General features: G+C 35.4%; 1 protein-coding gene across 8 annotated transcripts in view; it reads left to right on the top strand.

Moving 5' to 3' along the window:
* Positions 1–21,314, top strand: part of LOC140161365 (probable phospholipid-transporting ATPase IA) — a 105,390-nt gene that overhangs the window by 56,423 nt on the left and 27,653 nt on the right. For all 8 annotated transcript variants that reach the window (XR_011860092.1, XM_072184870.1, XM_072184869.1 and 5 more), the window contains exons 7-16: positions 8,048–8,121; positions 12,663–12,866; positions 14,120–14,231; positions 15,143–15,199; positions 16,179–16,287; positions 17,266–17,393; positions 19,157–19,323; positions 19,740–19,806; positions 20,465–20,576; positions 21,011–21,093. Coding sequence is in view for 7 of the 8 variants with exons in the window: in XM_072184870.1 (XP_072040971.1) it covers positions 8,048–8,121; positions 12,663–12,866; positions 14,120–14,231; positions 15,143–15,199; positions 16,179–16,287; positions 17,266–17,393; positions 19,157–19,323; positions 19,740–19,806; positions 20,465–20,576; positions 21,011–21,093 (1,113 nt within the window). In the remaining variant the exon portion in view is untranslated. The remainder of the gene's footprint in view (positions 1–8,047; positions 8,122–12,662; positions 12,867–14,119; positions 14,232–15,142; positions 15,200–16,178; positions 16,288–17,265; positions 17,394–19,156; positions 19,324–19,739; positions 19,807–20,464; positions 20,577–21,010; positions 21,094–21,314) is intronic.

The following is a 21,314-nucleotide window of genomic DNA, read 5'->3' as shown; positions in this document are numbered from 1 at the left end:
ATTCTACATTCCTATTTCTTCATTTTGAATTGACCAGTTTTTTTCTTTCTTTCATAACATACTTAGTGCTCCTCTATAATGACTTACTTAAGCAGCCGGGTTGTTAATACGGTTGAATACAGTACCTTGTGTGCTTAATTAGGTATCATCTGCTTTAGATGTTACGTCTTTGGATATTGGTTTTTGAGATGGTATCTGGTTGATAGACTCTATGAAGAGTCATCTGAGGAATAAAGAATTCATGTAATAAACATGTGATAATGTTCAGGGCCATTTAATCACAGCTTTTAGGAAAAACTGTTTCAAAACAGTTTATGGTATAAAAATATATTCATCCACTCACTCTCACTCTGTCTGTAACTGGAGGGATATTGGTGTGATGTGATGGCATTGGCGACACACAGTTTCCACTTCTCCCTGTCTTCTGCTGTTCTCACTAGCTGTTCTAACTTAATTCCTATATATCTATCCATGACTTGGTTTGTGTACCCCTGTTCCTTGTTCCATCTGTACCTTCTTGAAGAATAGTATTAGGAAGGCTATTCTTCCATCTCACTACATATCCGAACCGCTGGAGTTTTCTCTGCTTCACAAAAGTCAAGAGCCATTCTGTTTTCCAATGTAATGTTCCAGGAGTTCGGAATTTCTTGGTTGAATGTATGACTTGTATAGAGGAATCCAAATTCACGCATTCCTACACCTGACTAGCAGCCTTTAGTTGGGTAGCCGTTGGCTACAATGCACTCAAAATGTGAAATGATTCGGCCTTGGCGGAAATTTTAAACTGCATTCCATCACCCGTTTTACACCTTCTGCGAAAACACATGCAGACAAAAGAATAACACAATACATGTACAGTTCCCTTCGACAAAACACACAGCATGGTCTATTCGCTGTTGAAGTGACATAATAATCGGATTAACTACACACGGTATCTATGCATTGATGTACTTGCGAACAAAAGGACTATGTGTGAATAGATGCAACGGGATTACCTGCGGAATTATCTCCATTATATATATTATTAGCTATTATTCTATTAATCCACCTCGTCCTTGCATCTTCTCTAGGTGTTAGGCGGCTTTTATTTGCACGATTGGACGCTCAAAACACCAGTTTGGTGCTAGCGGCTACCCAATGATGTCCGACCAAATCCTGACCATGACTTGGCTCCTTGGATTCGTCTATAGTGTTATTATGTGTTTACTAAACTGAAACCCGCAGGTCTATAGATAATACCATCAGATCTTCTCATCTGGCTCATCCATCACATACTACTAACAATTTAAAACTCTTGATAGAGATGGTAGAATATGTCAATGATGTACAGTGGCAGAACTACAGGGAATTGCACACTACACTCAAGAGTCAATATGGAAAAGAAGAGGGTCAAGCAACTATTGATTTGGTCATAGTACACATCAATTACTGCTTTGAACATGAAATGAAAACTCCATATTGACAGAAAGGTTGCCTCTTCATCTAGGAGGTGTTTGCTAATATGGGTTTAGTTACATGCATCTGGGATTCTGTCTGGTTTGTGAAGTTATAATTGGACTCAAGTGACAATTTTTGTAGTGCTTGTATTTTGAATGAGAGAAATTGTAATATTGTTAGAAGCTTATGTGGCATCAAATGATTGCTAATATGAGAGATGAGGAATTACAGCATTGAGTGGGATGCGGGGAGTGTTTCATGACTACTAATGAGTTTCAAGTAGATGTATTGTGAACCGGGATGTTATATTATGGCATCAATGGACAAATCAATTCAGTCAAATCAAATCAAATCAAACTTTTAGATTTTGAATGATAGTAGACAATTGGATTGCTTGATTTGCACTTGAGTGAGTGTATGAATTTGATTGATACTTGTTGGTTTTGTGGCCATTTATGTTGTAGTGCATGCCACATTTTATTGCTTGAAGTTGAAGAAAAGAAAATGAAGACAAGGTCCAGCCCACCAGCAAAGTTCCCAGCCTCTGCCAAACTGACAGGCTAGTTTTTAAACCTTACATTCTGTGCTTCATAGGCTTTAACATAAAAAGTTTTTAGATATTTAGCAAAAGCTATCTCAAGAACCACTGAACCAATAGTGGGCTTGTTTGTACCCATGTTAATGCATATTTCGTGCTGATTCCAAATATGGCCATTCAAATGTAGACTTCTGAAATTTTTGAAGAAAATTTGGAACTTGTCATCTGTAGTTGACACCTGCGTGGAGAGGACTAACAAAGCCAAAAGGAACGTGTTTGCTATATGTGTCATGATACTTGTATAATAGGATATTGATGGCACAGATGATAATCAGGATTTACTTCAACGCACAAAACATGCATATATTTACGCATTCACGCACTTTGCGGACCCCTTCAAGTTCATAGTCCAACGTGAACAAAATCTTGAAAACGTACATGTTCAAATATTACAAGATTTGAATATAAAAACACTCAATATTGTTAAAAATGTCTTCCAAAATAAAAATACCCTTTGGGCAATGTTTTGGACCCTTTCAGAGGAAAAATTCACAATTAAAAGGGTCGAAAATATTGGAAAATGCCCCTTCAGCAACCTGCTTAAAGAAAACCCTGATGATAATGAGAATCAAGGGAAACAAAATCCATCAAGATATGGCTCGAAACTGCTGTAAAAATACATCTATGATAACGGCACTTTTAGACCATAGCTTTAAAACTATATATTTTTTATCCTCCAATATACAGCATTTAACCATGCTGTAATTACAATAAAATGTTATGTACTTCCTACTTCATTACTGAAGCATATTAAACATTGCCTGCCCAGGCAGTTTTTAATATCACAATGTCTGTTATTATCCCCTGTGGCCACCTGTTTGAAGTAAACTCTCTTTAAATATCTAACCTAAATACATGATTTAAAGGTGCACTGCAAAAACTCTTGGTAGCAACATAAGAACTATACTTTGTATCAGTATTGATAGAACATCCACAATTTCAGCTACACATCTTGCAACTATTATCGCAAACTTCAAAGACAAATAATTGTCTTAAAGGTGTATGAACATATTGATAGTCTCATCCCCCCACTTAATTTTATTAATATGGAGATTTAGGTATCAGACGAAAGCTCATAATTTTCCCAGTGAAATTTTATGCCTGAAATACGAGCGCCATTCAAAAAGTTCTACCTCCATCATCACATCTCTGTGATCTTATGTACCAGTAAATTGAAATTGCCCATGATTATACTCTTACATCTAGGCTATCAAATAAAAGTTATTTGATTTTTGGTTGTTAAGATACGTTAAAGCGAATACAGATTTCATCCCCCATGATGGTTTACCACCCAGAATGTTCAGGCCTTTATCAAAACTGTTAGTCCAATTGAAGTCAAAACTTGGAAACCTGAGTATTTTGTACAATAATACAATTTGATAAAATCTGACCAGCCAACTTTGAGTAACATGGCACATGTGGTATTTATTAAGGCTCTAAAAAAGCATGATGTGAAGACATTATTTTGTATTGTGGTTTGGAACCATTGTCCAGCCATCAAGGTTAGCCTGCAGTGTATGTTGAGCACTAGAAAAATTTAATAGATTTATTACCGCACCAGTATCCATAAGAATAATGCATTCATGCCCTTGATGAACACACTTGATAATATATTTCTTGTATGCTGTCAGGGGTCTAGACGAGTCCTGAGGATGTAAAATAAATTGTGGTGTATCTCCACAGTAATGGCAAACCACAGACCCTACAAGGGGCAAACCAATGACGCACATAGAATCCAATTTAGAGAACGAGGACTCAAGTTTGACCATTATTGTGTCTCTTATATGTGCCCAGTGGTCATTTTCATTTCATAACTCATCGCATACAGGCAGATTTTTCTGTCCCTCAAAATGGGATTAAGTGTTGATATAGATTCATATTTCATGATGGGGTTTTAGGAAACGGCTAGTGGGTGTTGGATTGCATTGATTTTCAAATATGGAGGACATAATGATCATATTTAATATTGCAAATCTCTTCTTTACCTTACAACAAGGCAAGTGTACATAGTAGCTTTAAAATCTTTGACAATGGTGTGAAGCCAACCTAATAATTTAAACTTATTCACACAGATCTAAAATAAGTCGCAGGCAGGTATTTCCTAATAAGTGCCCCTCCCATGGTATGTTCAAAGTGACACCTGTCTAAGCATTCTGTTTTTAATGCACCTGTACAACTAAATTTTGCCAAATGTCTTAAGAAAATTAACATCTAAACCTTTGCTGCTTCAGGCTAGCATGATTATATTCTAGGCTCTTTAGTCTGGCTTGAGCATTTTGCCAGAGCCTGGTCACATCAGGACTCAAGTGTGTGTCTACACAAAGCAACCAGTTAAACAAACTGCAAGAGCTCCTCAAAATCATGCAAGATGTAGTACTTTATCAAACATTCACGTTATTACTAGATAGTAATGAACACCCAATCCCCTATACACCAAAGTAATCCTGAACAATATGAGATAGCACTCATGTGTTCATATAATATATCAAATTCACTGTGCAATCACAGAATTCATGATTAGTCTCTTCATGCATATATTGAATTAAGTTTAATATGTCAAATTCCCTAAGGAAAATTTCACCAATTTGTACAATTTCCATTGTATTGTATTGTATTGTATATAGAAATGCATTAAAATGGATATGAGCATACCTAGTATTATTTCATAGCTAGAAACTTCTCTTAAAACTCTGAAACACATTACGTGCAAAGTATAAAGAATGTATCAATTAAGCCAACCTTAAAAAGGGCATGTTAATTGTTCCTACCTACAATATTGCGTATATTTTGAGCGAATATTTGCAAACATGTGCTAAAAGTTTCTGATTGGCTGCTTGGCAGGCAAGGTGGAGGCATTCACCTCTTCATAGAAAGCTGTAATCTACTGAAGAAATCACTAAAACCATAGGCCTTCAATCATATGTGAGCTGTGTATTATTGCTCTTTTTCAAATTGAGTGATGTTTTTGAAGTGTCCAGAAATCCCCAAAATACAACCACACATCATGCATAACATATTACTGTACTTTCAAGATGAAACTTGCAGTCACTAAAATCATCACCAAACACAAGGTTCGGCAACATCAACAATGAATAGCAACTCTAACCTTGCGAGAAATGTTTCAGCGTGAGATTTATGTCAAGTATGAATTAAATTTATTGTGCGATAGAAAGAAAAAATTTGCATGTATACGCGAAGAGGAGTATGATTAGGGCCTTAAGCAGAAGGGTACCCAGTAGTAATGCTAGTCTTAAGGGCTCCTCATGAACAAGCAAAGAGGACTGATTGGGACAGCCAGTGGTAGAAAGCCTACCCAGTCTTATCAAAATTGACTGTGATATACACATGGCATCTATACACAGTATTGATAGCTTAACATCCCCTCTAAAGGAGAAGAGTACTCTCATTGTTCCTTCACCCAATTATAAATAAACTAATTCCGACTTTTTTTCGAAGCTAATACTGCAGAAAACTGACACTGCCAGGAATTGAACCTGAGACCACATGAACTCAAAATGAGTACCCTAACCGAAGGCCACATTCTCCCTTTAAAAATATGAAAGTTTGTAGAATAATGGAGAAAAGAAAAATGAAATCTATCCCCTTCCCGTCCTTTCCCTTCCCTTCTCCAAGGATGAAATTTTGCATTGCAATTATGCAGCCACAAAATTAATCATTTCTCAGTATCATGCATGAAATATCTGATAAACCTGTGATTCAATTACTTCTAGCTATATAACACAGACAATAGATAACATGAAATGTTGTAAACACTGGGGAGTACAACTTAGTGAGATGATATTTATGAAAAAATGGGAGAAAACTAATTGAATTTGATATGTAGATTCTGTGGCTTAATTGAATATGTTTGAAGTATACACTTAACACAGATATTTGGATTGATAGAGCTAAATTGATGAATTATCAAGAGAATTCGGATTGCCTGGTTATTTTCTTCCATTACATATAGACTTTTACCTTTTCAACACCAATAATATGTACAAGGATAAACTGATATATTTAAAACTTTGCCTGGGATGAAAATTTATGTGATTGTTAGCCGGAATAGATGGATTTAATTTGTTATGGAAATTGTAATTTGAAATTTAATATCAAAATTGGAAAATAAATCTGACCATCTGGCTAGCTACAGAATTGTTCGCATCATTAAATACACCAGTCATCACCCATGACAGAGATGATACTTTATAGCTACTATTATTATAATCCAGTACTAGGTGTGCAGGTTTATTTTTCCTATTTGGTAATTAAAGGGACTCAAAGTGGTCCATCAAGTACCCAAATAATTGAAGATGCATTGTTGATAAATCAGGAGAGTACCCTATAGAAACCACATCGTTACAGAGGATATCTCTATATACCAGTCCAAGAGAACGCCAAATATGGATCAGGAGTATTACATAATAATACCCTGCTATGACAATAGCTGCACTAGGTTAATCGTATAATCTCCTTATGTGGTTAGCATGGCTGGGCCAGGAAATCCACAAGGTCAGCCAATGTATGTACATGTATTCGGTACATGTGCCATATCTTTTACAATGGGTGATAAATTTCTGGTTTGTTTTATTTCAAAACGCAACAGTCGATATTCTAAAGCTTGGTCCAAATCCAAGAGAAGAACCAACTCTAGTAATTTATGTGGTTTCAAATTATATCTGCCGTTGCCTTTTTGATAGAAATGGTGTTTGTTGATGTGCACAGTTTCCCATTAGATCATAACATGCTGTTGTACATCCAAGGTCAAAGGTCTTTTAATCCATATTTGGCGTTGTTCTGGGACTGATATACTAACAATTTTGTCACAGAAATATTGTCAAAATATGAAGAAAACTGAAAAGGTCATGTCTGTCTTTGTGATTGCATGGAATTCCTTATGCCCAGGCATGAAGAATTCAAACTGGTCTCTCTTGACATGATGTAGTATCTAGCTTATTGTGCTGACAAATAGCATTATAGAGGTTATTTGTTAGATTAGTAAATGTTAGTTTGGGAGTGACGATTCTGTGGATGTTCCTTTCAAACAGACAAATTATCTGAATTGGTTAGATACAGAACACTGGCTCTTTGTTGTGTGCTGATATGTAATACATGTGGTTTTACATCTACATCTAAAAGATAGAGCAAGTAAAGTGTCCCACAATGTTAGTAGAAGTCTTGTCAATTAAGGGCTCCTGGTAAGTAGGTTCCAAGTAGAGTTTCTTCCACTGATTCAGAGACATGCATAAAAAAGGCCAATAGCCCTAAATATAATGCTGTATGTCGGACATAATCCTTGAACAAAGTTAAGTTCAAGGATTATGTCCGACACAGCATTATATTTAGGCCTATGGCCTTTTTTTGCATAATGTCTCCGAATCAGTGGAAGAAACTCTACTTGGAACCTACTTATCATAACTTTTCATGCCGACGTAGCCACCTCTACTTTATTAAGGGCTCCTGGTAGTTCCAGGTGGCATTTCACATATACTTTTGTGCGCATGTGCAAATGTGTGCCACTTTAGATCTTAGTGCAAACATGCCCAGTTGAGGCTAACTCCTAGATGTGTCTCAGAAAGCTGTGTTCACATGTGCCTTAGAACTGCACCATCCTGAATGATACTAAAATGGTGTATAAAGTTACTTAGGATACGTCAATAAATTAACCATTTATGGTGTGATCAAGTAAAATCATTCTGAAGTCGGTCATATTCATTTTGCAAAGCTATTTTGCAGAAAACCCCATCGAAATTGGACAACCAGTTCAAATGATATGAACAGTTTCCAAAACAATAGAAAAGAAAATGAAATATTTCCTTTGTTTTGCCATATCCTAAAATCAATATTTCCGTCTTCCGACTGATTTTGCTTGATCACATCACATTTGTCAATTGTGGCTTTGGTCTAATACTCCATAAATCACTGACAAAAAGACAGGTAAAATTATCAATAGCAACATGCAATACTGAAGATAACTCTTTTGCCTTTGCATTTTATATTTTCTAATTGCAGGTCCAAGTTGGGGACATAGTGAAGATAATGAGGGAGGAGTTCTTCCCAGCTGATCTCATCCTTCTTTCCTCAAGGTAAATGTGATTGTATGACATGTGATTTGTCATGTGACTTAATAGACGGAATAAGCACATTTCAAAATTGAAATCTGATATTGCATCTGGTGTATGTTACAGTTAAAATTCATATAACAATGCCCACAGGGTGAAAATATGTTGTGATCAGTTATACATTTGGATTTGATTGTCAAGGTAACTATTATAGACATGCTATATGTAGTTTGCACAAATTTCACTTTAAATAGAAATTGTAGACTGTGCTTTTTATCCAGAAAAATTCTACTGAACTAAAAGTGCAACTTTAATTGGTGGTATAGGATATCAATTTTTCCCCATATATGTAATATCATATGGCATAGGAACAAGCGAAGCCTCACTTGACTTTATTTGCTGCAGCTGATTATGTATCAGTGAGATTAATGAATCATGTTGAATTGCACATTTGGTGCATTATGCCTGATGTACACTCTACATCATATTGCAGTAGTGATGAAATTTTGAACCAAATTGTTAGACTTCCATAATGAAATAATCACATCATGTATTGGATTTCTGATCATGATATATTTGTGTTCAACTTGGCTTCAATATTGGAGTGCTACGCACTTTTGATCGGCCATTGTGAATTTGAGGTCTGATAACCAATGACCCAGCAGGTTGTTCCACTTACAGAATACTTATGCAATCACAGACGAAGAACGCTTAGCACGAAGAACGCTTTTTTGCATACAGACCTCATAAAGAACGCTTTTCTGTATAAACTCTTGTGATCGACCTATACTATGTTTCCCCTCAAGTTTGGTAGTGACGCAGGCTTATATTTTGCTGGTCACAGTATCAATTCACATGCTAACCTAATCGCACAGAGCATTTACATATGTGTACAACGGCATCTTGTCAGCATGCTTGCGGCGCAATGGCATAGAAGCACTGAATCATGTCGCTTCCAAACTTGAGGTGGAACAAAGTATGGTGTCAGTGCATTTGTACGCATGGAAAAGATGCGAGTGTCCATTAACAGTTACTAAAGTTGGCTGAAATTGGCATGTTTTCTGCTTTGGCTGATATACATGTATTAGGTTTGTGATGGTAATGGCTTAGAAAAAATGATCTGCATGGCACCCACCTGAGCTCCCCCACCCTGGGCCTATTACCTATTAGTACTAACTGCTTCCGCTCATGAAATCTATTTGGCTTAAATTGAAACCCTACCTTTTTACCATATTAGACCGTCACATTGAATCAATTAGCAGTAGTATCAGCAGTTACTGTTTTTATAGGCATTTATGTGTGCAATTGAAGTGTAATACTTGCCTCATAGTAGGCTTGCTAAGACAAGTTTGAAACTGTTTTAGATCATGGTTAAGAGCAAACTTAAATGGAGCATGTAATAGGTTGAGCTATTCTGCCCTCCCATGACAAAAGGAAGTATGGGACAATTTTTTCAAAATGCCTTTTTTGGCTTAAATTAACTGTTTATACCCCTATCTTTTTGTTTAATAAAAGTTTGGCTAAGTTATATCTTCAAAAAGTAGGTAAATCGAAAAAATAATACTTACTTCCTGAGATTTGTACACACAAAATATAGGGCATTTGGCGAAAAAGCACCACAAAAGGAAGCATGGGACATACAATTGGAAAATTGTGATGATTTTATTTAAATAATTAATCATTGTTTTAAAGAAATTGATACTAGTTGATATGGTACACTGATTTAACATACAAGAACCCCATATAGTATGAATATTACGTAAAATATTTAATAAATCAAGGAAAATCTGGTTTTTGCGCCATATCTCAATAACATCAATTTGTCCCATACTTCCTTTTGTCATGGGAGGGCAGTATTAATGTAAACAGTCTAACTCATATTTATTGGGACATTTTGTCCTCAGTTATACTGCTTGTTACATGTTTTATGCTCTACTCTACAGTTAATGTTGTACTCATTTCTGTGCCCATTCACAAATACAGCTCTTAACTCATCCCAGAGATTGCACCACCTGGGGGAGGGGGAGGGGTATGGGAGTAATTCTTGTCTTGAATGCATTTTTATTGGGTGAAGATACCGGAATATCTACAAAGTAGATTTTTCTTATCGGGTAATATTCAACTCCTTAGGGAAGAAAACAAATAGAAGAAATGTGCGCATAGGTTTCATTATCATTGAGGTATAGGACTTTTTATTTTTTTGGAGAAGAGCAGGTAGGGCAACTACTTGATTATATTTCTAAATGTTCATACTACATACTCTGAAAATTTTAGAAAATTAGCACAGGTCAATTTTTTTTAAATAACATTTTTGTTACTAAAATGGGGGTTATAGCGCCATCAACAGGCACTCTCCATAGGGCTACATGTAAAGACCAGTTATAGAAAAAGGGCCCTAAAATAAAAACGCCTCATTCATTTTCCCTCAAATTTTGCATATGATGTTGATTTAACATCTGGGATGTAATGCAAGTGGTGTCGTTGCTGCTCTTCTAAATTCATTTATAAAATGTCCGCCCCAGACCAAGGTGGCATACAGAAAAAAATAGTCTTTGTTTCCCAAGTCCAAGTTCTGGAAATGGGTTAATGGTTTATATTATGTTGAGCTGTTGAGCTGTTCAACCCACTATGACTTTATGCCCTGCAGTGTATTTTCATTAAAATCACATTAATTATGCTTGAGAACATTTTTGACAGCTTGTTTGCGAGATGTTTACAAATAGTTTGTGCATTTGTTTTGAACTCAATTAATTTTATAGTGAATTTTCCCTGCCTTTTTCACAGATATATGTATTTGTCATTAAATAATAATTGCTTCCTATGTTACCTTTTTTATTGAACTATATTTTGTTTTCTTTTGGGCTGATTAAAAATACTTAGTTGCTCTGTGTATGGCCTTTGATGGTTGTGCTTGTTGTATGAAATGAAATGATTTGCTGCTTTATAATATTGCTTATTTTATCTATTATTTGCTGTTGAACTATTTGCTGCTTTACTCTTCCCCCAATAGCCATAGTCGTCATAGGAATGGCAGGTAGAGATAGGTGTATGCATGGTCTTATTAGTATTAATTGTGAATTGTGCATACCATAAAAACTCGATAGTTAGCATATGTGCTTACTATCGAGCGCGTTTAAAACATGCAAACATGAAGAGCCCCATCCACAAAAGTGTGAAGGGTTTTGAGCAAATCATCGATACACATAGTTATATACGAACAAGTAAACCTGCAAATGTGTGTCTCAAACCCATTAGCTCAGTTGGTAAAGTGCCAGACTTTGGTACAATGTCATGTTTTCTAAAGCGCTCGATAGTAAGAACATAATTATGCTAACTATCAAGTTTTTATGGTAAGTGATATATGGGATATTATTTGATGTTGATAGTTTATCCAAACTTTATGTAAGTGGTGTGACTTTTAGTTTTTTTGTTTGCTCAGTATTATACGAAATGGTGAAATATCATCAAAAATTCAATAAAAATGTCTCTATTACATTGTTATCACTGAAATAGCCAATTTAAATATAGCCACTTTTTTCAAAGGTATTTTAATAAAAAACTGATTTCCCTATAGATGCATTAATGTGTTTCCATGACAACACGGCACACTATCAACAAAGCCATTGTTTGTTTGAAAGCTTGGGTTTCATTATTATAATTGTAATTCATATTGTGTATTGCAAAGTGTTCCAGTGAAAATGAGTACAACAATATTTATTTGTTATTACATTGTATTATTATTAACATTTGCAGTAGAAATTGAATCATCAACTGCAGATCATCAACTTGTGTTTTCCTGTCTTTTAAATAAAAGGATGATTATGCAGCTATACATTAGGCACCGGCAACAGTCTTTTCAAATGTGATCGGGTTGTAATTAATTTAATTTCTATTATCAATGTGAACAGTTACAGTCTCAATTATTATTCAAAAGTTGTAATTGAACATAATATGGAATTTATTCAACAGTAACAGTCTTGAGATATCCAATGCATTATCAACTGTAAGAAGGGATTTGTTGATAAACGTAATCTGTTAATTTGTTTTTGTTTGTTGAAATGAATAAAAATTTATAAACATTGAAATATAAAGAAACTGTAAGAAGGGATACATTGTGATTGGATAGGAGTAAATTACTTTGAAGAATGCAAATTTAGTTTGTGTTTATTGTTGGATGTCAGTCTCAGCATAGTTATTATTTATTTTGTATTTAATTCCTGAAACATGGCTTTTTAATTGATTTTATTTTTATTTTGTTGCAAATTATAACACAATACTAATTTACTGCTATAACACTTGTATGATATTAGACTTGAGTCAACACAGAAACTGTTATAGTTTGAAACTGCTAAATACATGTACCTGTTTATCAGTAGATGGTTGTCTGCAATTCACACCAGTATTTATAAACCATATCATGATTTTATCTCATCCTCAATGTTTATATCACTAGTCTCAAGTAATACCCCACAGTCGACAACCCTGTGTTTCCCATCACCGTGAATCAGATTTCATCACTGTTACCTCATTTTTGTCTCTCTCTATTTCTCCCTCCTCCTCTACAGTGCCCCACAGGCCATGTGCTACATAGAGACAGCCCAACTAGATGGGGAGACCAACCTTAAGATCCGACAGGGTTTGCCACAGACAGCTCACCTGTGCTCTGAGAGAGACTTGGCCCAGTTAGATGGCAAGATTGAGTGTGAACCCCCTAACAGGCATCTCTATGATTTTGTGGGTAATATAAGAATGCAGCAAAATGCCTCCACGTAAGTGTTTACCTGTTGGATTTGTATAAACAAGTTGAAAGCTTTGTAAGATTTGCTTATTCCTGTGGAAGTGCTTTGGTTGGAGATAAAATAAGAAATTGGTAGCTATTATATAATGGTTTTCCATAAATGAGATAGCTATAAATATGATATTTTGCTGATGAGTAAATTACAGACCTGAAACTTTTCCTCTTTTTAGCTGATTTCTTCTTTTTTATTCCTGAAATTTAAGTATTATTTGTTAGTTTCAGCTTTTGAGCTTTTTTAGCATGATTTTGCGATATTTTCCTCCTTTTTAAAGCATTCTTTTTTCCCAAATGGTCAGTTTCAGGTCTGAAATTAATTCTTAATTGTGTCAGAGCTATATTTATCAATTGACTAAGGTTAGACTTGCTACTAGAAGCTGATTTAATACTCTAGTAGTATGATTTCAAACTAATGCCCCTCTCTGAACAAAGGGCCCAATTTTACATGTTTTTGACTGCAATGCTACAAATTTCATCAGAAAAGTTCATGAAAACAGTGCGTAAAATCTCATAAAAATGTACAACACTTACATTTTTCAATGTCCAGAACTGGAGTAGCCACCAGAGTCTGATCGTAAACCCGGAAGTGAACCGGAAGTATGATATTGGCAATTGAGATTTGGTATAACAGGTGGACTGAATATATTTACCGTACCTTCTCTAGAAAGGATTTGGTTTATTTTTCAAATTCAGTAGTTATTGTTAGTAGTACCTTTAATACCAAACTATTATGTATAAATTCAACCCTGCAGACAACATCCTACCTCTAATAATACTTGGATCAGTTCCAAATATGCAGGCCTTAAAACACTGCAGATTAATAACAATATACAGTCTGTCCACATAGAAGTACAAACCAAATCTGTGGTGTCAAGGGTCGATCGTCACACGCACTGCATGTTAAAAAAATGTGACGCGTAAAGAGCGTGGTGCGCTCGGCAATTACAAATCGCACAGCAGTTGGCGCGACAAAGAAGCATTTTACACACGCATAGCACCAAAATAATTATTCTCATTCCCTCAATTTTCTGAGGTCTATTTACTTTGTACTTCGATTTGGACAGGCTGTATATTATTGGGAGAATCTTCATAATAAATCTCACCAGAAGTATTAGTTCCTAATCCTGTGCATTGTCTTTCATAATATTAATAGAAGGAGAGTATCACCAATTTGATGAACAAACAGATGTTGACCTCTGTTTTTCATTTTGTTACCCATATTTGCAGTGCTGTTCCACTTGGTCCAGACCAGATATTACTTAGGGGTGCTGTGTTAAAGAATACACAATGGATACATGGTATTGCTATCTATACAGGGCATGAAAGTAAACTACTTATGGTAAGTAGCAACAAAACACAAACAAACATGTGAAATGGTGGTCAAACAGATCATGATGTGTTCTGTAATTTAGGATTTTTTTTAGTTTTCACTTGGGATTCTTGTTGATAAGTAGAACTGCCTAACAATAGAGGTTATCCGTGTTCTATAAGCTGCATATCCTATCAGCGACTGCTATACCTTGTTTAGGACTTTCAAAAGAAGTACTTGCACCCATCACTGTTTCAAAATAGTCAGCCAAAGTCATGCAGGTAACTCTGAGGTCATGCATTGAATTGGTTTGAATGATGAATACTACGGGAACCAGCTTTTGTTAGAAGTCACACATGAGTAAAGTGGATAACCTCTATAAGAATCATACAACCTATATTGTGTGGATTATGAATTTTGTTTTTACTTTATAGGAGACAAGTAGGTAGTTGCATACTTTCTGAGGTGTAGGTCTTTGTCTATTTAGTACAAACATACTTTTGAAGAAAAACAATTGATTTTCAGCAACAGAAAATTATAAGTAACATAACTTTTCATTTCTTAGACCTTGTGAAAGAAAATTTAGATAAACTGAAATTAGAACAGCATTTTGCAAAATTTGTGGCTAGTTATTTTTGTTTTATTGATATTGCAAATGGTAACTGCTAGAAAGAAAAAAAGCAAGGTACACCAACTTGATGTGGGGGAACATACAGACTAGACAGTACGAGGGGGAACAAAATAGGCATTAGAAGAAAAAGTGTACTAGAACAAGCGATGAAAATCACTGAGCACATAAGTAGACAAAAACCAAACAACCAATGTAGGCCTAAACACAGGCAAAGTTTGGTGCAGAGTGCCAAAGATTAATGGCCAAAAATCGCCAATTCCAGAACCCACAGAGGTAACTGCTAATTTGTTCGCTTAATTTTTCTTTACAGAACTCCAAAGCTGCTCCACTGAAGAGATCAACAGTAGATAGAACAACAAATTCACAAGTGAGTTACTTTCTTTAAGGGGGTACTACATGTACACCCCTCGATAAATTTGTGTCTATTTTGGCATTTTTCTGAAAAACTAATAACACACTGGTAAAAAAAAAGTTATGTATATTATAGGGCAAGGAATCCAATTACTACACTGGAATTTCAGTGACCCAAGACAAGCGGTTCGTTATTTATGATAAGAAATAAGGTACCGCTAGGATGTACCTCATTTCCTATCATATATGCTGAACCGCTTGTCTTGAGTCACTAAAATTTCGGTGTAGTAATTGTATTCTTTGCCCCAATAATATACATAACTTTTTTTACCAGTGTGTTATTATTTTTTGAGAAAAATGCAAAAATAGTCACAAATTTACCACAGGGGTGTAGTACCCCCTTAATCAGCACCAAATTGCTAGGCATCATTACATTGTGGGATTAATATCATACACAGCCTGATATTATTGGGTCTTGCATTCTGAGTGTTATATTCATCCTCATTGACAAATGTTAATAAAAGATAATTGGTGAATGTTGCAATGTAAGTGCGGATAGGTTTGAGCAAGGTTCGGCTGCAACTGGCCTAGTTGATGTCATCTGATTATGATGATTTACAGGTGGTAGTGAAATTACAGCGCTTAGAATCCTCTGGAAAAATGTGCTAGAAATCCAAAATTTATTTATATATATTATAAAAGTTCAAATATTATACAAAAAATTGGTCTACTTTTACTAGTGTATTGATGTAAGCCATCAAAGCCTTCCTAGTTGGTGCAAACTATGCAGCATGATGATGGATGTGGGACCGATTTTTGTGCCATGCCCCGGGGTTGTTTATTTTTGTTCAGTTTCAAGAGACTTGTGTATCGCTATAGAATTCGGTTGGTAGGAGAAGCAAGAACTGTTCATTTGCATTTTTTTGCATCAGTTTGTTATTGGGAAAGCAACACTCCAGGCTCACAAAGTAAGCCAATCTTGATTTCTCTTTCAGATTTTATTTTTAGGTGCTATCTTGCTAGTTTTAGCTCTAATAAGTTCAATAGCTGCGGAGATATGGAACAAGAAGCACTACCATACAGATTGGTACTTGGGTTATGAAGGTAAGAAGAGTATCAGGATTCATACCTTTTTGTGTTATATTATGTTTTACGAGGGGGTATCCAAAAGTTTTTGACATCACCCAGAAGTGAAAGAGCTATACCGATGAAATTTTGTCAGTGTAATCACTGGTCCTTATGTACATTATGGTCCAAAAATGGTCTCATAAGTATGTTGACTTTCTTCACAGGTGGCGCTAGATGGGCAGTAGGCGCATAACCTGCAAGATGGTGAAAATTGAGGTATGCAGAGTGATTAAGTTCCTGCATTTGAAGGGTTAGGCCTACAATGCTCAGAAAATCTATGATGAAATGAAAGCTATCTACGGTGATGATTGCCTATCATATGGCACTGTTGCTTTTTGAAAAAGGAATTTCCAAACTGGCCACATGTCCCTCACAGATGAGCCAAGAAGTGGATGTCCATCACTTACAGATGATGCAGCAACAGTGAAGAAACTCCAGAAAGTGGAGGATCTTATCATGAAAAGGTTATGCGCCTACTTCCCATCTAGCGCCACCTGTGAAGAAAGTAAACATACTTATGAGACCATTTTTGGACCATAATGTACATAAGGACCAGTGATTACACTGACAAAATTTCATCGGTATAGCTCTTTAACTTCTTGGTGATGTCAAAAACTTTTGGATACCCCCTCGTACTGTAGTGATTATGAACATACTCTCACAGTGAATCAAAGGTGGATTTTTGTTAGCCAATAAATTCCTACTCACGAATCGGATCTTTCGCCATCTTGACTGATTGCTTGATCACAACTGATCTGGTCTTCTACGTCTCCCGTGAAACTTGGCCGCTGACACATTTTTGTTTCCTGGAAGTGATGTTGGTTTTAACAGTGGGTCATATATGATCGAGAAAGCAAACCCCTTCATCATGATTGAGTGTCCTGTTTCCCTCTGTGCTGATTTTATCATCTCTATTAATCTTACTATACTGTTGTTCTTTTCTTTATTTTTCAGATGAAGCCCCCAACTCATTCTTCTACAACTTCCTGACCTTCATCATTTTATATAACAATCTCATCCCTATAAGCTTGCCGGTCACTCTTGAATTGGTCAAGTTTGGTCAGGCCCTCTTTATTAGTGCTGTAAGTATAAAATGCATTCAATTAGGGATTCAATCATGTTTCACCATTGTTCATCACCATTTAAAAACTTACGTCATTGTGCGGCTGCATGGTTTACTTCGCTCGGGCAGCTAAAGCTGCTCTCACAAAGTAAACCACACAGTCCCACAGATGATATGAATGCATCAACGTGTGATGAACAATGATGAAACATGATTGAATCACTTTCAACAACGAGAACAAGCTAAAGATTGTCCAATTCACATGATTATTTCATTTAAGGGTGTCTACGTTTACACGTTTCACGTTTAACCGACCGTAAAATGCACTATCCGTTTAGGAAAATCACTAACCGTTTAAACGTAAAAAAACCAAAAACCTACTGTGTTGTGTGTAATAAACGCCCCAGAGGCATTGTATTTTTCCAAAAGGGGGCGTTTTTATTGGAAATGAATTGATAAAAGTGAAAAAAACTTTAAAATCGGGTTAAATTTCCCGATGGTGCTCCTGTATAAAGGAGGGATTTACACAAGTACCTAATAATGGCGGCGCCCAATGAATAGCGTGTTAATGATATTTTCGTGGTAAATGCAACAAATTTACACCTGTAAGTGCATCATCAAGCAATAATCTGGTGAAATTCTACCATAATTAGACAATGAAATGGATGGAAGGTTGAGTAGTAGTAGGGTTTGTCCATGCAATTGAATTTAGTGATCGTCAATGACATGACTGATGCAAGTTTTAAGCTTACTCAAAGTCAAACAATATGGCATGGAAATGTTTGCATTTTTGTCAATTTTTCATTGAAACATTGGAGGGGGCGTTTATCAGAGGGGGAGTGTTTATTACAGACAATACGGTAGGTAGGTCCAGTGGTTCTCCAAAGTCGCCGAAAAAAAAAAGTTAAATTTTTTATTTTATTTTTTAAATATTTTTTTTACATACGTTTACGCGGTTAACCGATCGGATTGTGGTCCGTTGAAATGGTTAGACAAATAACCGTTAATATACACCCCTAAGTTCATTAGGAATGCCCATTAGTCATTGCTACTAAACCTTATAAGAAGATCGGTTATTTTTCCGTTGATATCAGTAATAAAACTAATGAACAAAGTGACAATGTTTAGCTGCTATCTCCAAAAATACAGAATTCAACAGAGAGGTATAAGTTCCAGGCATGGTTAATTTTACGAGCTCACATGTAACACATACACTTTACTGGAAAAGTGTGGATTCATCACCGATTAACAATGTTTGGCTCATGTACAAAAGGTATAGGAAGAGTTGTTGAACAGTTTGCGTACCACACAGACAATAATGACAATCTTTATATACAGGGTAGTTTCATTTAGCATGATGCTTTGAAACATGTTATTGAATTAATATGTTGTTCTATTCAATATTTTTAGATTAAAAAATGCTGTAACAAACAGTTATTTAAAAAACAAAATTGAGTATCAGAATGCAAGCTATTTAAAAGGAGCCACAGATTACAAATTTCAGAGTGTAAAACTGTATTGCTTATGCTTAATTCCATGTCTGTAAGGTATACGAAGAATAAGAATATAGTGAAATTGTAATCTATTATTCACCACTTTTTAGAAAATCCAATAGCAGTTAAATTAGTAATGTATTTTTCAGCCCTAATTTTATGTTTAAACATCCTCAAGTTCAAAGTGTATTTTATTTTATAAATACAATTTGTATCACTTTTACACATGACTATAAGTTCCCATCATTTTATTAATATCAACCACTTCATGTGCTTTCCATTATGATAGGATCGGGACATGTACCATGCTCAAACTGATACTCCCGCTGCAGCAAGAACGTCCAATCTCAACGATGAGTTGGGCCAGGTGAAATACATTTTTTCTGACAAGACGGGTACGCTGACAGAAAACATCATGGATTTCAAACGATGTACTATAGCAGGGATTATGTATGGGTAAGTGATAGGCAATCACTGTGCTATTCTACAAAAAGAGAAATTTTGGCAAATATATAATCTGATCAGCTCGTAATCGGCTTGATATTTTATTTTGAAAATTGTCTTGTGACATTGCACAAATTATTAATTGAAGTCATGTACTTTGTCTCGTTTCTTTAACACACATATTATGGACCAGACGGGTCAACTATATTCCTCTTAACATGAGTCTTCTTTTCTGAGTAGTGGTTCTAACAATTCCCGCCAATTACAAGCTGATCAAACTATAGTTATATATCATGATTATACTATGAGTCACAAAATTTCTTGAAATTTCTGACTGCTTTTAAGTCAAATGTGTTGACTGAGTGGGATTATCTTAGAGATAACTTCTTGAAATACTGATTCTTAGTATTTTGCTTTTCTTGTGACAGGAGTAATGGAGGAGATATGGATGCTTTCCAAGATGCCAAATTATTAGAAAATCTTCAGAATAAACATGTGAGTACAACAAGCTATCTATTAATCAAGTCAATACTGTTAAAGTGGTCTTTTTCATTGTGTAATTTTTCACGCTGTGCCGATTTTGAGTTTTTTTACACAGCCTATACATACGAGAATATTTGTACTGTTTTTTTTTCATGGGAGTGTAGAGTGTGAAAAGCACAAAAATTAATGCTCCTCAAACGTACCACTTATACCAAGAATATAATTACATTCATAATTCATTCATATTCATCATATTCATTTTATTTCCATCATAAAGAACACATACAAAGTGCAATGAACGCAGCAAAACAGATGCTGCATCATGCAAGTAAAAGTGACTGATCATTGTTGCACCCTGCTAATCAAATGACAGAAAATAAACAAATCAACCAATTGCACACATCACACACACACCCCCACATCTTACACACAGCACTAATAAAACAAGGACAGCATGATGCCCAAAGCTTGTAAATAACGAATACTGCTCTTATATTTTTCAATTACAAGTTTAATCTTACCAAAATAATTTTGCCACCCCCCCAAAAAAAAATTCTCACAACAAAATAAATAAATTAAAATGACTAAATTTATACCAGTTTCATTATTATTTATCTGGATTACATACAATTGTATTGACTGATTTGATGTTATTCTGTTTATAATGTAGATAACAGCACCTCATATCCGCATGTTTCTCACCATGATGGCTGTGTGTCATACAGTTGTACCAGAAAGGGATCCAGAAAATGATGACATCATATTCCAAGCATCATCACCAGGTAAGCATCCAAGCAAAGACAGACACCCACCCACCCACACACACAGACACCCTGACAGACAGACAGACAGGTCATAATACAAAGGAATCATCAAAATATATAGCAGATTGTATACCCACAATGTTTGGCACATAAAACTTTTGGTGTTATGTATCTCTAATTATCTATCAAACTGAAAATTTGAAATACCAAGAAGTATTTCTCTTGGCAATGCATTTGCCCACTTCTGAGACCTACAGAGATAAAGAATTTGGCTGACAATATGACCATCTTTTTTTTTTTTGAATAAATTTCTTTAAGATTCTGTGTGTAATAATGGTGGACTATAATGACAATCCTGTTGGATTTCTTTGAATCTGTTAATTACCTAACTGTAGCCTCCTACTTGGTTCAACGTGCTAATCCATACTTAATGCTTTGCTAATCACTTGCAGATGAAGGGGCTTTGGTGAGAGCTGCTAGTCAGTTTGGATTCAAGTTTAATGAAAGAACACCAGACTATGTTGAAATCAATGTGGTAAGTGTGTTTGTGTATGTACTGCTGTATGCATGTGATTTGTGGTCAAATTAATGACAATTAAAGCATGTCAATATTTACGCTGCTGATCTGAAAAACTTGTACAAAATCCACAGGGAAACAATATTTCAGGTACATGTTTTAATCTGCAGCCTCCTCCCCACTTTCACTTTTTCGCCGTCGAAATCTAGATTTTGGTATCAGTGGAAAGCCCATATAAT

Source organism: Amphiura filiformis, chromosome 9, assembly GCF_039555335.1.
Source record: "Amphiura filiformis chromosome 9, Afil_fr2py, whole genome shotgun sequence".
NCBI classification, from domain to species: Eukaryota; Metazoa; Echinodermata; class Ophiuroidea; order Amphilepidida; family Amphiuridae; genus Amphiura; species Amphiura filiformis.
The sequence above is the reverse complement of the archived record's forward strand: the minus strand, read 5'-3'. Positions and strand labels throughout refer to the sequence as shown.